General features: G+C 36.1%; 1 protein-coding gene across 1 annotated transcript in view; it reads left to right on the top strand.

Moving 5' to 3' along the window:
* Positions 1 to 24425, top strand: part of tweek (transmembrane protein KIAA1109 homolog tweek) — an 843591-nt gene that overhangs the window by 416935 nt on the left and 402231 nt on the right. Inside the window, 2 exon segments of the mRNA XM_068226772.1 lie at positions 14835 to 14961; positions 16852 to 17178. Coding sequence (XP_068082873.1) covers positions 14835 to 14961; positions 16852 to 17178 — 454 coding nt within the window.

Genomic DNA, 24425 nt, shown 5'->3' on the forward strand with positions numbered 1-24425 from the left:
CTTGATGGGTGGGCGTGAAATCCAAACATTGGATGTCTTGGATCTGTTTCTTGCTTCTTCTTCTTCTCAATCTCTGCTGCAACTTGCCTCCTAATATCTGGAGGTGCTACTCCCATAAGTGGAAAGATCTTATTAACAGGAGTTGGTCGTAAACAGCCTGTAACATTGCGATCTGTCTCATGGAGGGCAACATCCACGTGGTTTGTATGAGTGGAATTCCTCCAGACTGGAGCAGTATACTCTGCAGCAGAGGAACACAGGGCAAGTGCAGATGTATGGAGGACGTTAGAGTGTGCTGTGTTGTATGGTATGGTATCTTGTTAAGTTTGCATTCTAATCTGGTCACATTTTGAAAGATCTTATTTTTACTGAAGGGAATTATGATTTTCAAAACTTGTACGATATGAAATAAACAATATGATTATTTTATTACAGTATATTTAATTATGTACTGTTACGCCTTTTAGTATATTCAATATTGAAAAGATAGATACAAATTAAATTCCTTGATTCAGGGGTTTAGGATAGTTGAGTTTGTTACTGTCATTTATCATTCTCAGTCTCATCTTGGAGTTGACAATATGAAAGCTGCCATGCATATCGATTTATATCAGTTGAGCACGATCTCTAAACCAAGTTGCCAACTGTATTGTGTACATTCACTACGTGATTAAGCTATCTCCCTTGGCATGTATGTTATTCAGTACGGGTCATGATCTTTTGCATTTTCTTCAGTAATTAGTGTTTTTCATATTGTTGCTTTTAATCTTCATCTCTCTAGTATAGTGCACTCTAGCATAGTTTGCAGTTTAGCATAGCATACATTAGTAAAATAGCCTATAGTTTTTTTAGGTTTAATAGTTCAGTGTGGGTATACTTTTATTTTCATCCATGTGTAGGTTAGTGTTTCTAGTTCGTCTGTGTATGCCATGTCTCAGTGTAGTTTGGGAAAGACAAGCAACAAGAGTGTGACTCTGAGATCAGTGGAGCGTTTCCTTTGTAGGTTATAACCTCCTTTCTGTGCCAGTCATTAGCTGTGAGTAATTTGTTATTTCTTTTATATATAATGTATTCTCATTTTAGTGTCAGATGTTTTTAGTAAGTTCATACAGCATCTTTGAAGTTTTTATGAATTTGCTTTCGCTCATGGTTCATTAGTTTTTCTGAGTGTGGTATTACATTTTACAAGGGCTGTGTGCCGCTGTCGTATTGCATCAGCTGTTCTCGCATAAATAGAGTGCTGGCAATATAGGTAAGGCGATGCTGACATGTTTTGCGATCTGTTAGTTTAGAAGTAACGCCATGCAGACCTTAGTAATACCATTCCTTCTGCAGACAGTCTCTGTGATGAATGGTGTTAATGTGTCGCTCATAAGATTTAAAAAAACACTTGGCTCAGTGAAGAAAGCAATAGGAAACTACATCTTTCCTCATTTCTCTAGTACACCCATTCAGTGACACTTTGGCTATCCATGATGATGATGGCAGATCTGTCATGGATCCAACCAGCCATCAGGCTGAGGACTGTACACAACACTTTCAGTTATATGCTACTGTTTGATCTCTCTTACTCCTGAATATTTGACATATCTTGAGAGAGAGAGAGAGAGAGAGAGAGAGAGAGAGAGAGAATATAAAGGAGTACTGATTTATGTTTCAACATGTTTTGAAAGTAGGTGTTCTTATAGTAGCAAACAAACTGAATACATCCTCCAGATGGGATTGAGCCATAACATTTATCCTCTTCTTGTATTCAAATGTAAGACTTCTTGTTCTTTGGGTTAGTGCATTAACAACTATATCAGAATGGAAATCACTTCAAGTTTTTTTTTCACCTTGACTGGAACAAGGGTTCCTCTGTTTAAGGAAGGGAATTGGCAAAAATCCACCAACTACAGAGAGATGACTCTCCTGTCACATGGGATGAAAATTTTCAAGATCATAAGGTAGAGGCTGCGAATCATCATAAAACCACAGTTGGAAGAGAAGCATTATGGTTTCAGAGGTAACAGGCCAATTTTAAGATCTCAAGAACCAGAATACTGATGGCAAGGCATTGGGAGAAAGGTAAGAACCTGTGCATGGTATTCCTGGATATTGAAAACGCATACAGCAGTGTCAAAAGAGAGATCAGGCAGTTCCTGAGAAAGAGAAAGATGCTTAATGGGTTGATAAGGGATGTCCAGATGTTGTAAAAGAACTGTACAAGTTGTGTACAAATTAAAGAGGGGCACTTGGTTTACAACCAAGAGTACAGTCCAGCAAAGCAGTGCACTGTCCTTGTTACTGTTATAGGTGATACAGTGAAGAGCATTAAGGAAACTTTAGTTAACTCAAAGCAGTTGCCTTTGCTGATGATGTCATGATTTGGAAAGAAACAGAGGATGAGGTGCAGACAAGACTTGACATGTTGAAGGCCAAGTTTGTGGAGTTCAATCTCATGATCAGCAAGACTAAGACAGTGGGGTGTTGATGATATACAGAGATGGTTGACCAGCAGTCATCAAACTAGCAGACCACCAGCTGAGCAGTGTGGACAGGTTCACCTACCTTGGTGGTACAGTCTCCAGAAACACCTTAGCTGCAAGAGAGGTCTTCAACAGAATGAGAAAGAGTTCCCTCTTCTTCCAACAAGTGAGGACCTTTCTTTGGATTGATAAGATTTCAAAGAAAGTAAAAATATCAATGTTCAACAACTACTTCATACTGATCTTGACCTTTTTTGAAATATTTGCCCTCTTAAAGAGAGACTTATAGGGACTGCAGGCATTAGAAATGAAGTTCTTGAGGTTCAGTATACACAGGACCAGGATGGACAAGTAAAGAAATGAGGTGAGGCAGAAGGCTGGATTAAGATACATCATGTATAAGAGAGAATCAACACTTTCAGACTATGGTGGTTCAGACAAGTGATGTGGTTGTAGCCTAAGACAACAGCCCAAGTGCACTTAGGAAGAGATGGAGAAGGAAAATGCTTGGTTGGAAGACCTAGAACCTGCTGGATGGATATGTTCAAGACTGACATTGCTGCTAGTGAAAGGACATTGGATTATGTCATGAAGAACAAAAGATATTCATGAGTAAAGTGGAAGAAGCTTATCAACAGTACGCAGGAAACTAGAACTGTAAATTGGCTCTGATAACGAAAGCTTGTTGAGCAGTGCTGACTGTAATGGATCAGGTTATCACAGAACTTGATTAAGCACACTTAGTCTGCAGTATTCATAATCATTTTCATAAACTATTGAATACGGCTGTGAAAATGATGTCGTAAGCACTAAACACATTCATTAGCCTTATTTGGAGTATCAAATGTTGGAATTTATCCTTGACTATTTCAAATGTCTGTACTTTTCATGATCCTCTCCTCAATGCAATTTTGAGAAGTTTCATTATATTCTTATTTCTTTAATGGATGCCTGTTCAGTGATGTTTTGCTTCAGTTATTTATTGATGCTTCTGCATGATGTGGTTGCTTCTGTATATTTTTAAAATTGTTGTAAAGTGTGTAATTTATTTCATTTAATTATGATTGTCAGCAGATTCTCATAAAAGAGCTAAAATAATTTTATAATGTACACAAAAGTGTAATACGTATATCCCTATAGGGGCCTCCTGGGCACTGCAACTTCACTGGAGAAATGTCATGCAGTTGCCAGCAATCACTGTATTTGGATATTCAAAGTAAGTAATTCTGTATAGGTACGTTCCTGTGCTCTCTCAGCAGCTTCAGCGTGGTGGCTTGGGACATCTACTGCAGTACTCTTCTTAGTTTAGGTTAATACTTGCACTGCTGTTGGGACTTCTTCACATCTTTTATTAACATTTAGTCATCTGATCTCTGTTTTAAAATAGCATGGTTTATAACATTTCTCAATTGACCTACTTAGAAGAAAGAAAGAAAGAAAGAAAGAAAGAAAGAAAGAAAGAAAGAAATAAAGAAAAAGAAGGAAGAAAATTAAAACTTATCATAAAAACTGCTAGTGACCGTGCAATCACCATTTAAGATAGGGACTTGCCACCTTGGTGACAGCCCTAAATACAGATCATTGGTGATTGATTGATTGATTGATTGATTGATTTCTGGTATGTGTCTCACTTGTATTCCAAATACATTTCTCGCGTATACTTCAGTGTTGTGGTATTTTCAGAAATTACAATAGTTATTATAAATACTGTTCCTCTTAAGGACAATTAAAGTATGACTTGAAGCTATGTTTTTGAAAATTACCTTTTACTGTCATGAGAATAAGTAAGTTATAACAATTTATTATTGTTTTGTTAAGATGGAAGCTATACTTCTCAGTGTCGACTAAGTCGACTCAGTCTGTTGAACATAAGCTACAAATTTATAAAATGCTAGTACATACCTGTAAAAAGGTTTATTAACAATAACAATGTTTCATTCTATAAGAACACCCTTCAATCTTTAAAATTTGATATTTGCATGAGTTGGACATATATACAGGATAGTTTACATTGTGTAAATTTGACACTGATTATGAATGCATGTACTATGAACAAGCGAAAAAGGAATCTGAATGTTAAATTTCTGTGTCCTTGATCTTAATAACTATGAAAATGTTCTAAAACCTTATCTTAGTTTAGTCTGGCAAGTATGTCTTACTGTAATTCAGCTCACACTGAACATGAACCCTGATCAAGCCTGCAGCCAACATAATCCATTTGGCTGTGAGTGAAATGCAATATAGTTCAGCTGCTGGTGGATACTGTACATATTGTAATTTAGTAGTAACAATAGCCATATATTGTAATTTTTATTATTGTATTTCTTGTGGAGATCCGTAGAACTGCAATGATCTCAAATTTACGCATGATAGGATTTCTTTTCTGCTATTGCACCTGCCAAAACTACAGGAAGACTGAGCGAATTGACTGTGTGGTATGGGCTGCGTAGCTGTGAGCTACAATTTATGGATCTCGTGTTTTTTGTACCATATTGACTTTAAATGTCATATAAAATATTCCTTAAAAGGAAAAAGATAAAAAGTTCCAGCTTACTCAATACACAACAAATCTTTAAATGTCTAAATGTTTAACAAACAATTACGCTAGGTACATGTTTTGGCCATAATAGCCATGATCTTGCATTCAGGAAATAGTAGGTTTGAATCCCCCCATTGGTGAGAGTCCTGAAGATGATTATGTGATTTTTCACACCAGACAAATTTTGGGGTTATACTTTAAGGCCACGGTCTTTTTCTTCCATGTCCTAGCCCTGTCTTCTCCTGTCATCACTGAAAACTTATCTGAGTGAGTGCAACATTAAACCACTAGCCCATAAAGAAAAGGGAAAAAAAAAATGCTATGGGAAGATTCACAGTTAGTTTTACAAGGTTAGACAACCCTATCCCTGTCCTTATGAAGGCTGTTGGATTCTTATCAGAGCCAGGAATAAAATGTCTTACATTGAGATGGGATGAAGGCACTTGATTGACGATAATGCAGATTCTCAACATTGGCAACATATTTCCCGCTTTCTTCCTAGCTCTTATCTCAATTTTTCAGGGAGGCGACCTATCTTTGGCCTTGCCTTTGCAGGGAAGCGACCTAATTAAGCAGCAGAGTCAAGGTAGCAAAACATTGGAGCAAAAATGGTAAAAATTCATTTTTTAAGTTATCAAAAAGTTTAAATTAATTCCTTCAATCTACTGACCGTGTTTCTCGAAAGATAACCAATACGTTGCCTCCCTGCGAAAGCAAGAGTATAGATAGGTCACCTCCCTGCAAAGGTGAGGCCAAATATAGGTCGCCTCCCTGCAAAATTGAGGCAAAAGCTAGGACACCTTCCCCTAGGAAGATAATGGGAAATATGTTGCCAGTGGTGAGAATCTGCATGTGGAACATAGGCACACTCACCGGAAAAGCTACTGAACTAGCAGACATTCTAGAAAGATGCTGACTGGACATTGCAGGTGTGCAGTAGGAGTGGAGGAAAAGCCAGAAACATTGGCCATGACCATAAGGTCTTCTACAATGGGTGACACCATTGTAAGAAATGGTATAGAAATCATTCTCGCCAACCATCTTACCAGGAGGTTGATTTCAGTCACAGGGATCAGAGACTGTCTAATGGCAGTGAAACTAGCTGTGGATGATACAGTCTGCCTGAATGTCATCTCTGCATATGCGCCACAGGCTGGCTGTGATGGAATCTCGAAAAAAAAAAAATTTCTGGGAAGACTACGATTATCTACTGCAGCAGATACCACATAAAGAGAACAAGATTGCGTTAGGTGACATTAATGGTCATATTGGATGGACTGGTGAGGATTACTCCAATCTGTTAATCTGGTAGCTGTTTCCAGTGCTTTTAAAAATAAAGCAGAAATGCTATCTACTATAAAGACATATCTCTTTTGCAGAGAATTGTGATGTTAAGATAAATTATAGTTAAGAATTTGATGGAGCAGTGAATTTATTATTATTATTATTATTATTATTATTATTATTATTATTAATTTTTTTTAAATGTCAAGAGAACTGCTAACCATTATTGTCTTGAAGAACCAAACAAGAGTTCAAAACATTTACATTGCTTCTAGAAAGCAAAGCAAAGTCATCTGTGTACAGACCATGAAGGCTGTTGAAGGGGTGGAAGGTAAAGGCTTCCACTATCCGTAGCCTTGGCACGTGGTGGGGTAGATTGGTTAGCTCTATGCCCGGCCATCATTTTCCCCATGAATTAACCTGGTACTCATTTTTGGTATAGGCTGAGTGAACCTTAGGGCCATGTGCACCTCCGGGAGTGGAAATCTCATTTCTTAAATTTTTTGACTTATTATTATTATTATTATTCGCTCAATACTTTCAAGAATTACTTAATAGCAAAGAACCAACACAGTACCTAGAGTATGACCTTCATTCAAAAAAATGAAACACCATTAGAAAAGGTTATACCACCAGATTACAATGAAGTGTTGAAAGCCATCGATTCACTTAAAAATTACAAAGCTTCAGGGGAGAATCAACTAACTGCAGAAATATGGAAGAATGCTAATACACAAACCATTCAGAATGTACATAAATACCTCATAGACATTTGGAATACTGAAAAAATGCCCGAAGAGTGGAATATGGCGATAATACACCCTTCACATAAAAAAGGTGATTGATCAGTTCCCAACAATTATCGGGGGATATCATTGCTGGATATCACTTACAAAAATTTTTCAAAGTAATTATACATGAGAATTCAAGAACAACTTGACTGTGAACTTGGAGAATACCAAGGAGTCTTTCATCCAGGGAGTTGTTGTCCAGATCAAATTATCAGTTTAAAGTGGATTATGAAGCATCATAGGGTTAGAAACAAAAAGTTATCACTTTTGTTGATTTTAAAAAGGCATATGATAGTATCCATCATGAGTCGTCATTGAATACCCTAAAAGAATTTGGTTTACATCCAAAACTTATTCGAAGTGCGGCCAGTGTCCAGTATTCGAGAGATAGTAGGTTCGAATCCCACTGTCGGCAGCCCTGAAAATGGTTTTCCGTGGTTTCCCATTTTCACACCAGGCAAATGTTGGGGCTGTACCTTAATTAAGGCCACGGCCGCTTCCTTCCCACTCCTAGCCCTTCCCTGTTCCATCGTCGCCATAAGACCTATCTGTGTCGGTGCGACGTAAAGCAACTAGCAAAAAAACAAAAACAAAACTTATTCGCCTTATTGGAATTACCCTTAAAAACACTAAATCTAAAGTCAGATTTAGAAATGAATTCTCAAAGCCATTTGAAATTAATACTGGACTTCGGCAGGGAGATGGATTCTCACCATTATTGTTTAATTGTGTGTTGGAAAATATCATGCGGGAATGGAATAAGATGTGTCAACCTAACATCAAGATTGGCAGAAAAATAAGGCTCAATTGTTTAGCATTTGCTGATGATCTTGCACTACTTGCTAACGATATGGAAGAAGCTAAATTGCAAATAGAAGAACTTGATAACATAGCAAGAAAAGTTGGATTGCAAATTTCGTATGAAAAAACAGAAATAATGCTACACGGCTGAAGGCAGCGGGAAACTACAGCCGTAACTACCTCCCGAGGACATGCAGCTCTCTCTGTATGAATGATGTACTGATGATGGCTTCCTCTCGGGTAAAATATTCTGGAGGTAAGCTAGTCCCCCATTCGGATCTCCGGGTGGGGACTACACGAGAGGGGGCGATCATCAGGAAGATGGATACTGACATTCTGCGAGTCGGAGCGTGGAATGTTAGAAGTTTGAATCGTTGTGGTAGGTTAGAGAATCTGAAAAGGGAGATGGATAGGCTAAAGTTAGATGTAGTTGGTATAAGTGAAGTACGTTGGCAGGAAGAACAAGATTTTTGGTCAGGAGACTACCGAATTATCAACACAAAATCAAACAGGGGAAATGCAGGAGTTGGTTTAATAATGAATAAGAAAATAGGGCAGCGGGTAAGCTACTACGACCAACATAGTGAAAGAATTATTGTCGTCAAGATAGACACCAAACCAATGCCCACCACAATAGTGCAGGTCTATATGCCTACTAGTTCAGCGGTTGATGAAGAAATCGAAAGAATATATGAAGAGATAGAAGATTTTTAATACAATATGTAAAAGGTGACGAGAATCTAATTGCGATGGGAGACTGGAATGCAGTGGTAGGCCAAGGAAGAGAAGGTAGTACAATAGGAGAATTTGGACTGGGACAAAGGAACGAAAGAGGAAGTTGGCTGGTTGAATTCTGCACTGATCATAATTTAGTCCTTGCCAATACTTGGTTCAAACTCCACAAATGACGGCTGTATACGTGGACGAGACCTGGAGACACTGGAAGGTATCAAATAGACTTCATTATGATTAGGCAGAGATTCAGAAACCAGGTGTTGGATTGCAAAACTTTCCCAGGAGCAGACGTGGACTCTGACCACAACTTGTTGGTCATGAAATGACATATGAGGTTGAAGAAATTGAAGAAAGGAAAGAATGCAAAAAGATGGGATCTAGACAAGTTGAAAGAAAAGAGTGTGAGGGATTGTTTCAAGGAACATGTTGCACAAGGACTAAATGAAAAGGCTGAAGGAAACACTATAGAGGAAGAGTGGAGAGTCATGAAAAATGCAGTCAGTAGGGCTGCTGAAGTAATATTAGGAAGGAAGAAAAGATCAACTAAGAATGAGTGGATAACTCAGGAGATACTAGACCTTATTGATGAACGACAAAAATACAAGAATGCTAGAAATGAAGAGGGCAGAAAAGAATACAGGCGATTAAAGAATCAAGTGGATAGAAAGTGCAAGGTAGCTAAGGAAGAATGGCTGAAGGAGAATTGCAAGGATGTCGAAGGCTTAATGGTCCTGGGAAAGGTAGATGCTGCATACAGGAAAATCAAGGAAACCTTTGGAGAAAGGAAATCTAGGTGTATGAATATTAAGAGCTCAGATGGAAAGCCACTTCTAGGGAAAGAAGACAAAGCAGAAAGATGGCAGGAGCATATCCAACAGTTGTATCAAGGTAAAGATGTAGATAATTTGGTTCTGCAACATGAAGAGGCTGTTGATGCTGATGAAATGGGAGACCCAATTTTGAGGTCAGAGTTTGACAGAGCTGTGAGTGACCTAAATAGGAACAAGGCACCTGGAATTGATGACATTCCCTCTGAATTACTGACTGCCTTAGGAGAAACCAGCATGGCAAGGTTATTTCATTTAGTGTGCAAGATGTATGAGACAAGAGAAGTCCCATCCGATTTTCGGCAGAATGTTGTTATACCTATTCCCAAGAAAGCCGGTGCTGACAGGTGTGAAAACTACCGCACCATTAGTTTAGTATGTCATGCCTGCAAAATTTTAACACGTATTATTTACAGAAGAATGGAAAAACAAGTTGAAGCTGAGTTGGAAGAAGATCAATTTGGCTTCATATGAAATGTAGGAACACGTGAAGCAATCCTGACTTTACGTCTGATCTTAGAGGATCAAATCAAGAAGGACAAGCCCACATACATGGCATTCGTAGATCTAGAAAAGGCATTCAATAATGTTGATTGGACCAAGCTATTTATGATTCTGAAGATGATAGGGATCAGATACAGAGAATGAAGAATTATCTACAATCTGTATAAAAATCAGTCTGCAGTGATAAGAATAGAGGGCTTTGAAAAAGAAGCAGCAATCCAGAAAGGAGTGAGGCAAGGCTGCAGTCTGTCCCCTCTCCTTTTCAATGTTTATATAGAACAGGCAGTAAAGGAAATCAAAGAGAAATTTGGAAAGGGAATCACAGTCCAAGGAGAGGAAATCAAAACCGTGAGATTTGCTGATGATATTGTTATTTTATCTGAGACTGCAGAAGATCTCGAAGTTGCTGAATGGTATGGATGAAGTCTTGGGTAAGGAGTACAAGATGAAAATAAATAAGTCCAAAACAAAAGTAATGGAGTGCAGTCGAACGAAGGCAGGTGATGTAGGAAATATTAGATTAGGAAATGAAGTCTTAAAGGAAGTAGATGAATATTGTTACTTGGGTAGAAAATAACTAACGATGGCAGAAGGACATAAAATGCAGACTAGCACAAGCAAGGAAGAGCTTTAAGAAAATAAATTTTCTCACTTCAAACATTGATATAGGAATTAGATGCTTTTGAAGACTTTCGTGTGGAGCGTGGCATTGTATGGAAGTGAAACATGGATGATAACTAGCTCAGAAAGAAAGAGAATAGAAGCTTTTGAAATGTGGTGTTACAGAAGAATGCTGAAGGTAAGATGGGTAGATCGATTCACGAATGAAGAGATACTGAATCGAATTGGTGAGAGGAGATCGATTTGGCTAAATTTGACGAGAAGAAGAGATAGAATGATAGGACACATCTCAAGACACCCAAGGACTTGTTCAGTTGGTTTTTGAAGGAAGTGTAGGTGGTAAGAACGGTAGGGGTAAACCAAGGTATGAATATGACAAGCAGATTAGAGCAGATGTAGGATGCAATAGTTATGTAGAAATGAAAAGGTTAGCACAGGATAGGGTGGCATGGAGAGCTGCATCAAACCAGTCTATGGACTGATGACTCAAACAACAATGCCAACCTTCCCTGTTACAGCACCAACCATTAGCCAATAACAAACAAATTAAAATTGTGAATAAGTTTAAATATCTTAGTGAAATTATAACTTGGAACTCTAATGAAAAATCATCAATAGAAAGCAGAACATTTAAGTTAAAAAAAAAGCACTACGAATTACATGGCCAACGTACAAGAAAAAATCTCTTTCAATAAATGCTAAACTTCAACATTACTGTTCCGTCATTAAACCTGAAGCGACTTACGCTTGTGAAACACTATTTAAATTGAACACCAAAGCAACAACTGATACACTGCAAAAGGTTGACGGAAGGATACTCAGAACAATCATTAATAAAAAACATCAGGTGGATGGACAATGGAGATTATTGCCTAATGCAGTGGTTTATAGGGAAAGTGAATCTATAATAGAAGCAATGAGAAAAAGAAGAATTGCCTTTTTCTGTCATCTTTCTAGATTAAATGATAATAGGATAATAAAACAACTATTTAATTACTTTTGGAAAAGTAAAACAAAAAATAATTTAAACAAGTTCAGAATGATTTAGAAGAGCTGAATATTACAATGATGCAAATTGAAAATAGAGAAGAAAAAAGGATTCTCAAGAACAAACAAGATTGTGATTAAAAACTGTACAACACAAACAGTATGTCATATATGATGAAGAAAGGGCAGCCAGGTCAGCCAGAATGAAGAGGTTTTGGGAAAGGAAGAAGATGATGCAAGCTAAATCTTCAGTTAATTCTTTGTTAACATAAATGTATTTGGGTTTGATTTAAGTGCTCCAATGTGGGTGTAAATAAATAAATGAATAAATAAATAAATAAATAAATTATTATTATTATTATTATTATTATTATTATTCATTAAGTACACTTTCTTTTTTACCCTTTGCTTCTTTTCGAGTAAAGAACCTGTTTCTCTTTGTTTATAAATGTGTACATATCATCTCTATGTGGAGGGTGCACACCTGGAAATTGTGTTATAAATAGTCTTAACGACTTCCCTGCAAGACTTTGTTTTTACATAACTATCATACATAAATACCCTTTACTCTACTGTGTACGTATGTGGAGGTATTGTGGGAATTATACTCTGAACTAACACTTCATAACTCAACAAGTGCATTATTTCTTATGAGGTTGTGATAACTGAGTGGTATTGTCACGGTCTTCTCAAAATAGATGGCTGGGATTTGAACCACATGTGGGATTTTTGAAATGAATCATATCTCTGTGGGTTGCATTCCGTGTAAGATTTGAGGTGCCATAGCTATGGTCATGAAATCATCAATCGCATGAAACTGCAAGGTTACGTTTGATTGTAATATTTTGTTAATGTTAATAAATCACACACACTTACTTCAGTGAACAGTTTATCAAAGTGTCAGATGACAAGCAAGTGTTTTAAGAAAAATAGAGACAGTATTTTTTTTTTAAATGCTTAAATGTTAATCCTTGTCAATTTTATGACTTTTGTTTCCCTTTGTCTTTGTCATGGACTATATGTCTATAATTACACCACTAGTTATTTCTGAAATGAAACCTATCCCTCAAAGAAAGAAAGAAAAAGAAAGAAAGAAAGAAAAAGAAAGAAAGAAAGAAAGAAAGAAAGAAAGAAAGAAAGAAAGAAAGAAAGAAAGGTTACCACTATTTTATAGTAGGTATTGCATTCACATATTTTTTTGCTTGATCTTGGCTGATGTCAATGACATTTGAGAGCATTTAGATGAGAGCTCAATGTCATAGATTTCCAACATGTTAAAGAACTCCTACAGAACCTGGTATCTGTAGATAGTACTCTGTATGTACATTGTTCAAAATTAGGCAAGATCTGGAATTTGCAGAACCATTCAGTTCACAACCTTGTGGTTTGTACTGTCTTTTATAGTCTGTGATATCTGTGACTGTCAGTTTATTGGATTGTTTTAAGTTAGAACTTTTCCACATGCTTCATAATAATTCAGTGCATTAGCCTTATCAAAATAATGCATTTTAAAATTTGAAAATTTCCTTTATTTCTTTACAGACTTATGTGGTAACTCAACAACTCTGTTTTCAGTGCCACACTTTTAAAAATTTGATTGTTTTATTTTTTTAATATTTTTTGTTACTGTATTAACTATGGAACTTTGAAGATAAAACTCATGGGAAGATAATTTCTTGAAGGAGGATGATTTAAAAAATAGACCAGGTTCGATTTTGTGCCTTACCGTGAATTTAAGAACCATTTTAGGGTCTGAAACGGAAAATTTGGCATTGGAAAATAACTAAAAAGAGCAATTGGTTAATATATTTTCAGCTATCCCAGATATAGTTTCCAGTGATATCCCCCTTCTGTCCAGGAAAATAGTATGGCATCTGATAGATAGGCTATGACTGTTTTCTTTCCAAATCATAGTTCTAATTATTGTAATTACAAATACATATTAGTGTCAGTGATAGCTCTTACTTGTGTCTGGAATATACAGTCCAGCAACAAATTATTGGACGATATTATTGAATATTGATAATATTGAACCACACGGTAATAAAATGTATTTTTGTTCAAAACTAGATTCTGTCACTTTCTCAGTGGATTTGTGGATTCCCTGAACAATTTTTTTTCCCTTTCAATCTAATTCACAAACTAGTGACTAAACCGTCCAGTTTTTGCATAAAACTATAGCTTCCACACAAATTACTGTATACATAATGGATGAGGAAGAGGATATGATTGGGTTTGACAAAGCTTACATGGTTGGCATTTTCTCTCTTTGTGTCTGTGGCATTCTTGTTCAAAGAATTCAACACCAGCAGAGGCGGTTTGATGCAAAAGTAAGCAATCCTCAGCAAGTGCATCCTAGGTTTTAGAGGTTGTATTTGTCAGCTGTATGGTTTAAGCTGGTCTTCATAACTGCTCAAAGGGGTAACTTAGGGTCTTGTACCAGAGCCAAGTTTACAATAAAATATCTGCCGAGAAAATTTAGTATTACTCAATCAGCGTACATGCCCTGTCTAAGTCAGCGACCAATAATAATGGCTTCCACACTGTTAAGATAAGCTTCCTCAAGAACTATGAGATTGAAGATGTAGTCATGCTACTTGATGTTCGTGATGGAACAAAGTTTCTGTTGGCAAAAGTACTCGAATGTGACACATAAATTCAGTACCAGAAACACACAGGTTCTAAGACTGGCTTCACATGTTTGAAGTGTACATGGTTGTTGACCATGATACCTGAAGCCCCTTACTTAAAATAACAATAACAAAAAATGTTACTTAAAAAAGTTGTTTATAATTGGATTTCAATAATTTAAAAAAGCTACAGGAACAATGAAGAATTAATTTAATGAAAAGTCTGCTGGAATCACCTGATTGAAGCAACATGGATCTGATTCATTCCAGACTACAATATAGCTTAATTTTGAAAATACTGTTTAGGTGTTGTTAAAAAATTTTGTATCACACTGGTACAGAATATTACTAAGGTATTAATGAGATGAGATAAAGCCCCTTTTATGATCTAATGACCAGTGGAGGATGTAGAGATTATGGTTCTGTACTTCCTGGACTCTAGTACATAGATGAAATTTGAGGATGAAAGAAATGTTTGTTGTCATTTGTTGTGACTAAGTTATGGGAACTTTTTAAAACTTGATCGCTGTCCGAGTGATCATCTGTGCTTTGAAAAATTTGCTGCAAGATCTCTGAATTTTATTCCTTGGGTTGTGGGTCTGTTGCACTCTTCTCTCACTGGGTGGCTGGTGGGCTGGTTCTTGCAGGAGAATGTGCTGACAGATGGCGAGGGTGAGGGTTCTGGTGAGGATTGTGAAGTGACAGATGAGTGTGCCATGCTCCTCAACTCGGAGGGGGTCTCTCACAAAGGGCTTAAACCTCATGACAAGCCAGGTGAGTACTCAATTAACCGGTATCTCTTATAAAGAGGAAGTTACAAGGTGCAACAAGTTAATTCCTCGAATCTAATCATTACTGTATAATAGTGGCTACTGTTGCCATTGATATAATCCTCTTTTCAGCAATCACTGTTGTCATCCAGGAGATTTGTTGCTAGAGTTCCTTAGCATCTTGAAATGCTGTATTGTTTTATAGCAATTTTTATTTATGGGAAGAACTAGATGTCATGAGAAACTAAGATGAATAGGGTGGTGATCTAATTCAGTAATCTTTCTCTCAACTAGGAAGCTACGAACACAAGGTCTTTTTCTTTTAATGTAATTCTTTGACTTTTGTACCACATTATTGTTGAACTGTTTTTAAATGGTTAAATAAATTTATCACGGGCTATTCCTTTGTGATGGAAAAGATACCATACAAGCACCATCTTGACCTCTTAAGTATGCCATGGGCCCATGGGGTATTTTCAGCTGTAGTGATAATTTTTGATTCTCTGATATTTTGTTCCTGCATCATACTAGAACACCATGATTCAAAGCATTCTTATGTAAAACGATCCATCACAACCTTGAGCTGTTGCTATTTCATTTCATCTTTCAAGATCTGAGGCTCAGACGGTGAAGAATACTTCTTCATTTAAAAATTATCTCGTGCAGTTTCCCTTCTTATTTTACATTTTGATCTTAATATGCTGCTCTAAATTTCTATTTCTCTTTCTTGACTATAAATATTATACAGACTTGTATTACTTTTAGTACATCTCTCTCAAAGGATGCTACGCTTGCTAGCTGAAACATAAGATAAGGACCTGTACTGTAATAAGGACAGTCTGAAGCATTTCTTCTAGGAATTATATTGTAGCACCATGTTTACCTCTTGTTAGTTCAGTTGTCCAGCATTAATGACATAATATTATCGGTTATATACAGCCCATTCAGATTTTGATTTGTGTTAAAATTATTTTTGTTATTAAGTAACCCTTGTGTTTCTAGCTCTTGTTTTCTCTGTTAAGTTCTTTGTAAAGGTGTATCTTTTTTCTCCAATTTGCATGTATATTTCAAGCTGCTCAATATGCACTCTTTCTTATATTTGTTGTAGTTTCATTGTGTAAAAGTAGTATCAAGGTAATGCTCTTCATTCTGTATTATGTCCTTAGTCTCTGTACATAGAAGTTGTACATTAAATGCATGTTATATCTGTTTTGCATGTTTGTTGTACCATAAACATATTCATTTTTGCTTAAGTAACAGTTAACTTCATAAAACTCAGATGCTTACTCTATGTGCCTCTCTTTCATGATAAGATTTTTATGGAGTCTTATATTGTAGTTCATCTTCATGAAAGCCCTAGCTTCAGAGAATTGAATTGTAAAATGTTGAAAGTAGCAATTTTGACAGATTATGAGTCAGTAATTTCCTTCCACAGCAGCAGACCATCTAAATGTATTTTTTACATTCTAAGCCATTCTCTACTGAAAATTACTGTAATTGATTTTGTGCTATTATGATTGATCAGTAACCACACAGTTACATTTTGTACTGCTGCTGCTGCTGCTACTACTTCCAGGGCAGCTTCTTTAACAGCAGTGGATGTTATGGTCTATCAATCAATATGGTGCAATCTGCTGATGGCTTCTCAAACCATTTACCTTCTTGCTGTGTTTGTTAAGTTGTTGGATAGAAGCAGTTTGTGGTAGCTGTGCCATGCTTGATAGCTAGTCTTATTTCTAGTTGTAATTAGACAGCATTGAACACCGGTATTCTGTTATATCATTAGTAGGCACACTTTTTAGTTATCCTCATGAAATATTTAGGGAAATTGTGTGAATTAATAAACTGCAATATAATGAACAGATTGTAGAAGGCAGATGTTTGTTCCTTCAAGTATGTTTTTAAAACTTTCATTATAATCATATTTTAGGATCAAGTTTAAAGCCAGATGACCTTCTGGTTGCTCCACTAGCTGCTGATCAGACTCCACTGCCCACTCCTGGAATTGTTGTGGGTGGTGTGGAGAGTTTGTTCAACTCCCCATCACCACCATCAGCCCAACAGCCTGCACAGAGTAACCATCGGCGACATAGGAGATCCTTGGCACCATCACATCCTCCTTCGTCATCTCGTGCTAGTATTGTGTTTCCCATTTTGAGTGGAAATCCTTTTTCTTCATATAACACCAGCCAACGAAGATTTGATGTTGAGCAAGGTATAGGTGAGTCTTATAATTTTTTGTTTTCATTGTACGGTATGGCATGTTTATGTTTGTATAGCATATTACAAAATTTCTGTACTGAACATTTATTCTCCAGCATTGAAATATTAAAATATTACAGGATTCACTGATTTACTAGTTATTTATGTGAAAAGAAAACAGAAAAAGCTACACGAACAAACCTAGTGTTTCATATGAGTTCTTTGTGTATGTGGTGTATACAGTATGTTATAGTAAAAGCTTTAAATTATACTTGAGGTTGTTTTAAAAGTAAATATAATATTGAGTCAATTTTTCTCATATTTATTTAATATTTAAAATGAAACATGTTTCTGTGCTATGATACAGTATATGGCGACCACTTATATGAATACTTATTTTGTTTAATAGTCTGCTAAGGTGTTGCTATGTAGTGTTGGCTACTGAGTGTATGATTCGAAGCAGTGTATCGATTCATTCAAAAATGTCCGAGTGAAGTAACTCACAGGGACGGCGAGCTCACGGCACATGATTCAGCTGACTTGCAGCAGACAGTGCTGAGTGGTCAGTGAGACATAACACACACACAGTTCATTATCGGCATACTGGACATTACAAGTAACTAATCTCATTTTGATCCGTATTGAAGATACAGTAAGTAAAACACTTTCAAGATAAAAATTATTGTGTCCACCTTTTCAATACAAATATTTATTTTTAGTGATTAAATTCTACATGAATTAAAAACACCAGTTAGGGACATGTGTTGCCCTAGTTATGGGCATCTTCAGCCTAATACTAAATCTTAAGGTCAAGAATTAAAACTATAAACATCGGACCTTAATAGTAAACTTAATACTAAGTACAATGGTCTTTTGCTTTTTACATAGTTTACAATATGTATAGTATGTACAATATGTACATTAACTTTATCAGAATTTACGAACAATGAATTAATTTATTTTATAATGACTAGACATCCAAATTGTAGATGGATTGATCACAGCGTGAAATGGGTTTCTAAAATTGTATTGACTAGAGATTTATCACAGCGTGAGTTGGGGTTTCTTCAATTGTTATGGTCGCCTGAGTTGTAAGTATTGTTACAAAACCGGAACCTTGGTTGAAGTCGTTATTAGGGTATGAATCTATTTGAATATTCCTTTAGAAAGAAGCATGGTTATGTATTAAGGTACGTCATTCTTGTTAATTAACTTCCCATTGGTGCATTGTTCAACCTTGGGAGGAATATGAGTTGTAACTGGATAAGAGGAAAAAAACGGGGAATTAGAATGATGAAAGTGGAATCCAATATGATAATAATTGCAGGGTGCGTGTTTATCACGTTAACTTACTTGTCTTGGTCCCAGCTAAGTCGATAAAGGAGGTTCCACATTCCTACTAGACAAACAGTTTTACACTCAAAAACCAGAAGAATTTTTTAATGATACAAGTTATACTATAGTTAACAAATCCCACTGTAAGAATTCAGCAAAATTTAAAAACTTTAGTAAAAAGTTCTAATTTTCTTTTCAACGAACAAGAACAACTAAGACTTTTCAACATGAACCCCAGCATCCCTACGGCCAGAGCTTTACCTAAGATTCATAAGAAGGACACCCCAATGTGTCCCATTATAAATTGTAGGAATAGCCCCACCGTTAAAGTATCAAAATTCATTCATAGGTTTTTAAGAAAATATTATGTTTTCAACAATAAATCCCCTACCGAGTTAGATAGCTGCAGTCGCTTAAGTGCGGCCAGTATCCAGTATTCTGGAGTAGTACCTTAATTAAGGCCACGGCCGCTTCCTTTTCACTCCTAGCCCTTTCCTGTCCCATCGTTGCCATAAGACCTATCTCTGTCGGTGCGACGTAAAGCAACTAGCAAAAAAAAAAAAATCCCCTTTAAAAAATTTCAATTAATTTCTGCAAAATATTGAAGAAATTTGAACTGCAACCCAACCATATTTTATGTTCTTTCGATGTCACAAACATTTTTCCAAGCAATCCTACTAAGGAAACCATTAAAATTATCCATGACAACATCAATAAACACAGCGGCGTTAGTAAAATGGAAATTGAAGAATTCATGAAGATTTTGAATTTCGTTCTAAACAATAATCACTTCTCCTTTAATTGTAAATATTATCAGCAGAAAGGCCTAGCTATGGGAGACCCTCTATCTGGCATTCTAGTAGATATTTACATGGACCATATAGAACATAAATTACACAAATAAAGGGCATTAGTTTGTGGCTAAGATTTGTTGACAATACTTTTGTGATCATCAATAAGGACATTACTGAGAGTCACAATATATTAGTTTCACAGAACGAAATAGATCCTAACGTCAAATTCACCAAAGAAGATCAGGTCAATAATTCTTTAAATTTTTTAGGTTTAACAATTACACACTTGAATAACACTTTTGAATTTCAAATTTTTAGGAAACCTACTCATTCACCCATAACTATTAAAGATTCGTCCTTACATCCTAAGACCCAAAAACTAGCTGCCTATCATAGTCTAATATATAGGGCACTAAAAATTCCTCTTTGGCCAAAAAGTTTGGAAACAGAGCTGAATTACATAAGACAGTTAGCTCGGTTCAATGGCTTCGAGGTAAATGTAATCAATCGGTTAATTAATAAGATCAAAATTAGGCTATCTTCCAACCTAGTCCCTGAGAAATCAAAGATCAAGAGCTACTCCACATTTACGTATAATAGCCTGGTTATCCATCATATCACTAATATTTTTTTTAAAACACAGCGTCAACATAGCCTTCAAGAAAATAAATAATAATCAGAACATATTCCTCATCCACAATAGAGTCAATAAAAATAACAACATTTACTGAGGATCTGGTGTTTATAGGTTAAAATGTGCCCAATGTGAGTTCACATATTTCGGACAAACAGGGAGGAGCTTTTACACAAGGTATTTGGAACCTTACAATGCTTCCAAGCATAACAAGTATTCGGCCATGAGCCAGCATATGACTGAAACAGGCCTTAAGTTCACCTCAATAGAGAATGATTTGATGATCGTTAAAAGCCTAGGCAAAGGGAAATTATTGAATGAAACAGAGAACATTTATTTGGAACGAACTTATTAAAAAAAAAATAATCTTAACGATGTCATTGATAACAAAAATCCGTTATGAGATAACTCTGAGGTTAATCCAGGCTGTAAATCAGAATAAAGTTCCCAGTATGTTTAAATTGCAGAACGCATGCGCTCCAATAGCCACGCCTAATGCCAAGCCCGCCCAACCCAATTCGAGTAACACCGCTCAAGCAACAACACGGACGCACGATTTGAAACTCACTCCCCCTTCCCCTCCACGCTCCACCCCTCCGTTACAGCATCAATACCACACTAGGAGTAGCAAGCTTAGTCGTTCAGACACAATCGGAACAATTGGTCCCAGCTAAGTCGACAAGACAAGCAAGTTCACGTGATAAACACTCACTCTGCAATCATTATCATATTGGATTCCACTTTCATCATTCTAATTCCCTGTTTTTTTCTCTTATCCAGTTACAACTCATATTCCTCCCAAGGTTGAACAATGCACCAATGGGAAGTTAATCAACAAGAATGACATACCTTAATACATAGCCATGCTTCTTTCTAAAGGAATATTCAAATAGATTCATACCCTAATAACGACTTGAACCAAGGTTCTGGTTTTGTAACAATACTTGCGACTCGGGCAACCATAACAATCGAAGAAACCCCAATTCACGCTGTGATAAATCTCTAGTCAGTACAATTTGAGAAACCCATTTCACGCTGTGATCAATCCAATCTACAATTTGGATGTCTAGTCATTATAAAATAAATGAATTCATTGTTCATAAATTCTGGTAAAGTTAATGTACATATTGTACATACTGTACATATTGTAAACTATGTAAAAAGCATAAGACCATTGTATTTAGTATTAAGTTAAGTTTACTATTAAGTTCCGATGTTTATAGTTTTAATTCTTGACCTTAAGATTTAGTATTAGGCTGAAGATGCCCATAACTAGGACGAAACATGTCCCTAACTGGTGTTTTTAATTCATGTAGAATTTAATCACTAAAAATATATATTTGTATTGAAAAGGTGGACACAATAATTTTAATCTTGAAAGTGTTTTACTAATACTGGACATTGGCGGTAAGCTGAACTTCCGCTGCACCGAGACATAAAGAGCCGTGGCACACTGAAAGAATCGTATGCATACACGGATCAGTAAGACGCAACACACACGCGGCTCATGATCGGCACACTGGACATTGGCAGGGAGCCGAACTTTCGCTGCAGCGAGACATACAGAGCCATGGCACATTGAAAGAATCGTACGCAATCATTAGACTCCCGCTCTTAGCTCATTTAAAAATAATACCCACTTGCATTCACTGTCCTCTTCTTACAGGAAGGTTTAAATATTATATGGATTTATTTTCAGTGTTAAAAAGCTAGTCAAAACATAGTTCCATAGTACCTAGCTAATAAATAGGTAGGCTAAAGTTATTCTCCTTGTTAGTTTAATGAATCTTAGTTGACATTCGACACTTAATTCAACTCAATTCTGTAGCCTACCCTATGACTTTGATTCATGTTCAAGACCACTCGAGATTGTCTGTTTTATTATATAATGGAAAGAACCGCTCAGTATTCTCTCAGTTCATATGTCACAAGACTTCAATAATCGAATCATGAGATCACTGGTGTATGTAGACAATGAGTGAGCCGACCGACGCAGTAGCTAAAATAAAAAAGATGTTGAATCAGAAAACCAGGGGGCTACTGTACATTTCGGGCAGCCTGTACAAAATATTACAATTTAAAAAATCCTCTGCTGATAAAAAAAGACACATTTTCAAAGATGACCGAGTGAGTTGGCAATGCGGCTGGAGTTGCATAGCTATGAGCTTGCATTTGAGGGATGGTGGGTTTGAATCTTGCCGTTGGCAGCCGTTAAGAGGGTTTTCCATGGTATCCCATTTTTACACCAGGCAAATGCTGGTGCTGTACCTTAATTAAGGCAGCAGCTGCTTCCTTCCCTCTCCTATCCCTTTCCTATCCCGTTGTTGCTTTAAGACCTATCTGTGTCGGTGCGGTGTAAAGCAACTTATTTGATTTATATTGTAGGGTACTTATTGTGAACACAGGTTAATTTAAATCTAATTCTATATACATATATATTTATTAGAGTTGTGACTGTGGAAAACCATAAGTTAGTGTGTAATAATTTGAGTTATGTCATTATTATTGTTAATATTAATCGCTACATAATTTTTATACTGTAACTTGGTAAGGAAGTATTGATGTACCAGAGTGCTAATTTTATATGCATTTCATTTTTAACGTTTGTTTTATATTAATATGTAACTTACTTATTGTAAACGCATAATTTTTTACATCTAATTCTCTATATTTTGTGGAGTTGTTACTTTCTGAGAACTATGAAAAATCACAAGTCTTTGCAGAAAATTTGATTTGTGTCTATTATTATTAATATTATTATTATTAACTATGTAAGTTTTGTACTCTAATAGAATAAGCATGTTGTATAGTACTGCACAAGTACCAATTTTTTCATGCATATTTTAACGTATTTGTTTTGTATTGTGTACGTACCGAGAATACAATGAAATTTCCATGTTCTTTGAAATCATTTAAGAAAAGACTAGGCAAACAATTGATAGAGAATCTCCCACCTGTGCAACAGCTCTAAATGCAGATCATAGATGATTGTGTGCACACATATTTTTTTCATCTAATTCTATATACTTATTAAAAGGAGTAGTTACTGTGAGTGAAAGGCTTTGTCAAAACTTGACGTGAAAGGGAGGTGGCAGGAGAAACCTGAATCTGAAAGCTAGATGACGCATAGGAAAGCAGTGCATAGAAGAAATACCAGATGGCAGCTGTAAGCTTTGAATGTTGTTGTTGCTGTCTTATCAGTGCACACTACTCAGATGCAATAGGATCGGTGACTCTGATGTGCCGTGAATCGGGTCACTATCAATTCAGTAACGTGAACAGAATCAAATGAATCGATTCAGTAAAATTATTACATAAAATCAGCTTCATGGTCCGTATCGCACTTCAATAGATTCACAATGAAGTATTTATTTATTTTCCACCTAGTCGATACAATGATTGCCTAAGGCAATTTTTATTGGTCAAAAGTGGTACATGTTTCGTATATTATCAACATCTTCAGCCACATAACACAGTTTAGATGAAAAATATAAAATTGACAAAGTAATGCTTTAGAGGAAGTGTCCTTGAAATTAACATAAGATTGACAAGATTAAAACAAACAAATAACTCAAGAGAAAATATATAAATTATTTCTACAATAGAAAGCAGTCGTCAAGGAAACACTTGTACAATATTCCATAGAGAAATTGTCCTAATAAATATTCTTTTCTTAATAATCCATGAAAAAAGATCAATTTATAAATTAAAAATTATACATTTTATAAGTAATTATCGAAATGAAGAAATCCTGATATCACAGTGCGGCTCTTATTATTAATGTAGAAGAAAATATAACTAATTCCTAGTTGTCAAATCTTATTAAGCCTGCTTTCCTTTGGAACAGTAACTCCTGTCATTCTTTCACAGTTTTGCGCCGGGTGTAATATTGATGATGCGTTCTTTCTTGTTCTTGCACCTGAGGAGGGGGAGGAGGAGGAGCGGGGGATATAGGTGTGTCAAGAACTTCCTTGCTGTCACCTATAGCTTCAACTGAGGAGGAACAAGTTGTAGGGCTATCTGTAGGTGGAGAAATTCCAATTCTTTTTTCTTGATCCTTCTCAAGCATTTTCAAATATACTAGAATTTGATAATATAATGGATTCTTATATTCTACAGCCTACTTGTAAAGAAAAATGATAACCTTAATGAGGCTGTAGAATATAAGAATCCATTATATTATCAAATTCTAGTATATTTGAAAATGCTTGAGAAGGATCAAGAAAAAAGAATTGGAATTTCTCCACCTACAGATAGCCCTACAACTTGTTCCTCCTCAGTTGAAGCTATAGGTGACAGCAAGGAAGTTCTTGACACACCTATATCCCCCGCTCCTCCTCCTCCTCCTCCTCAGGTGCAAGAACAAGGAAGAACGCATCATCAATATTACACCCGGCGCAAAACTGTGAAAGAATGACAGGAGTTACTGTTCCAAAGGAAAGCAGGCTTAATAAGATTTGACAACTAGGAATTAGTTATATTTTCTTCTACATTAATAATAAG

Source organism: Anabrus simplex, chromosome 1, assembly GCF_040414725.1.
Source record: "Anabrus simplex isolate iqAnaSimp1 chromosome 1, ASM4041472v1, whole genome shotgun sequence".
In the NCBI taxonomy this organism is placed as follows: domain Eukaryota; kingdom Metazoa; phylum Arthropoda; class Insecta; order Orthoptera; family Tettigoniidae; genus Anabrus; species Anabrus simplex.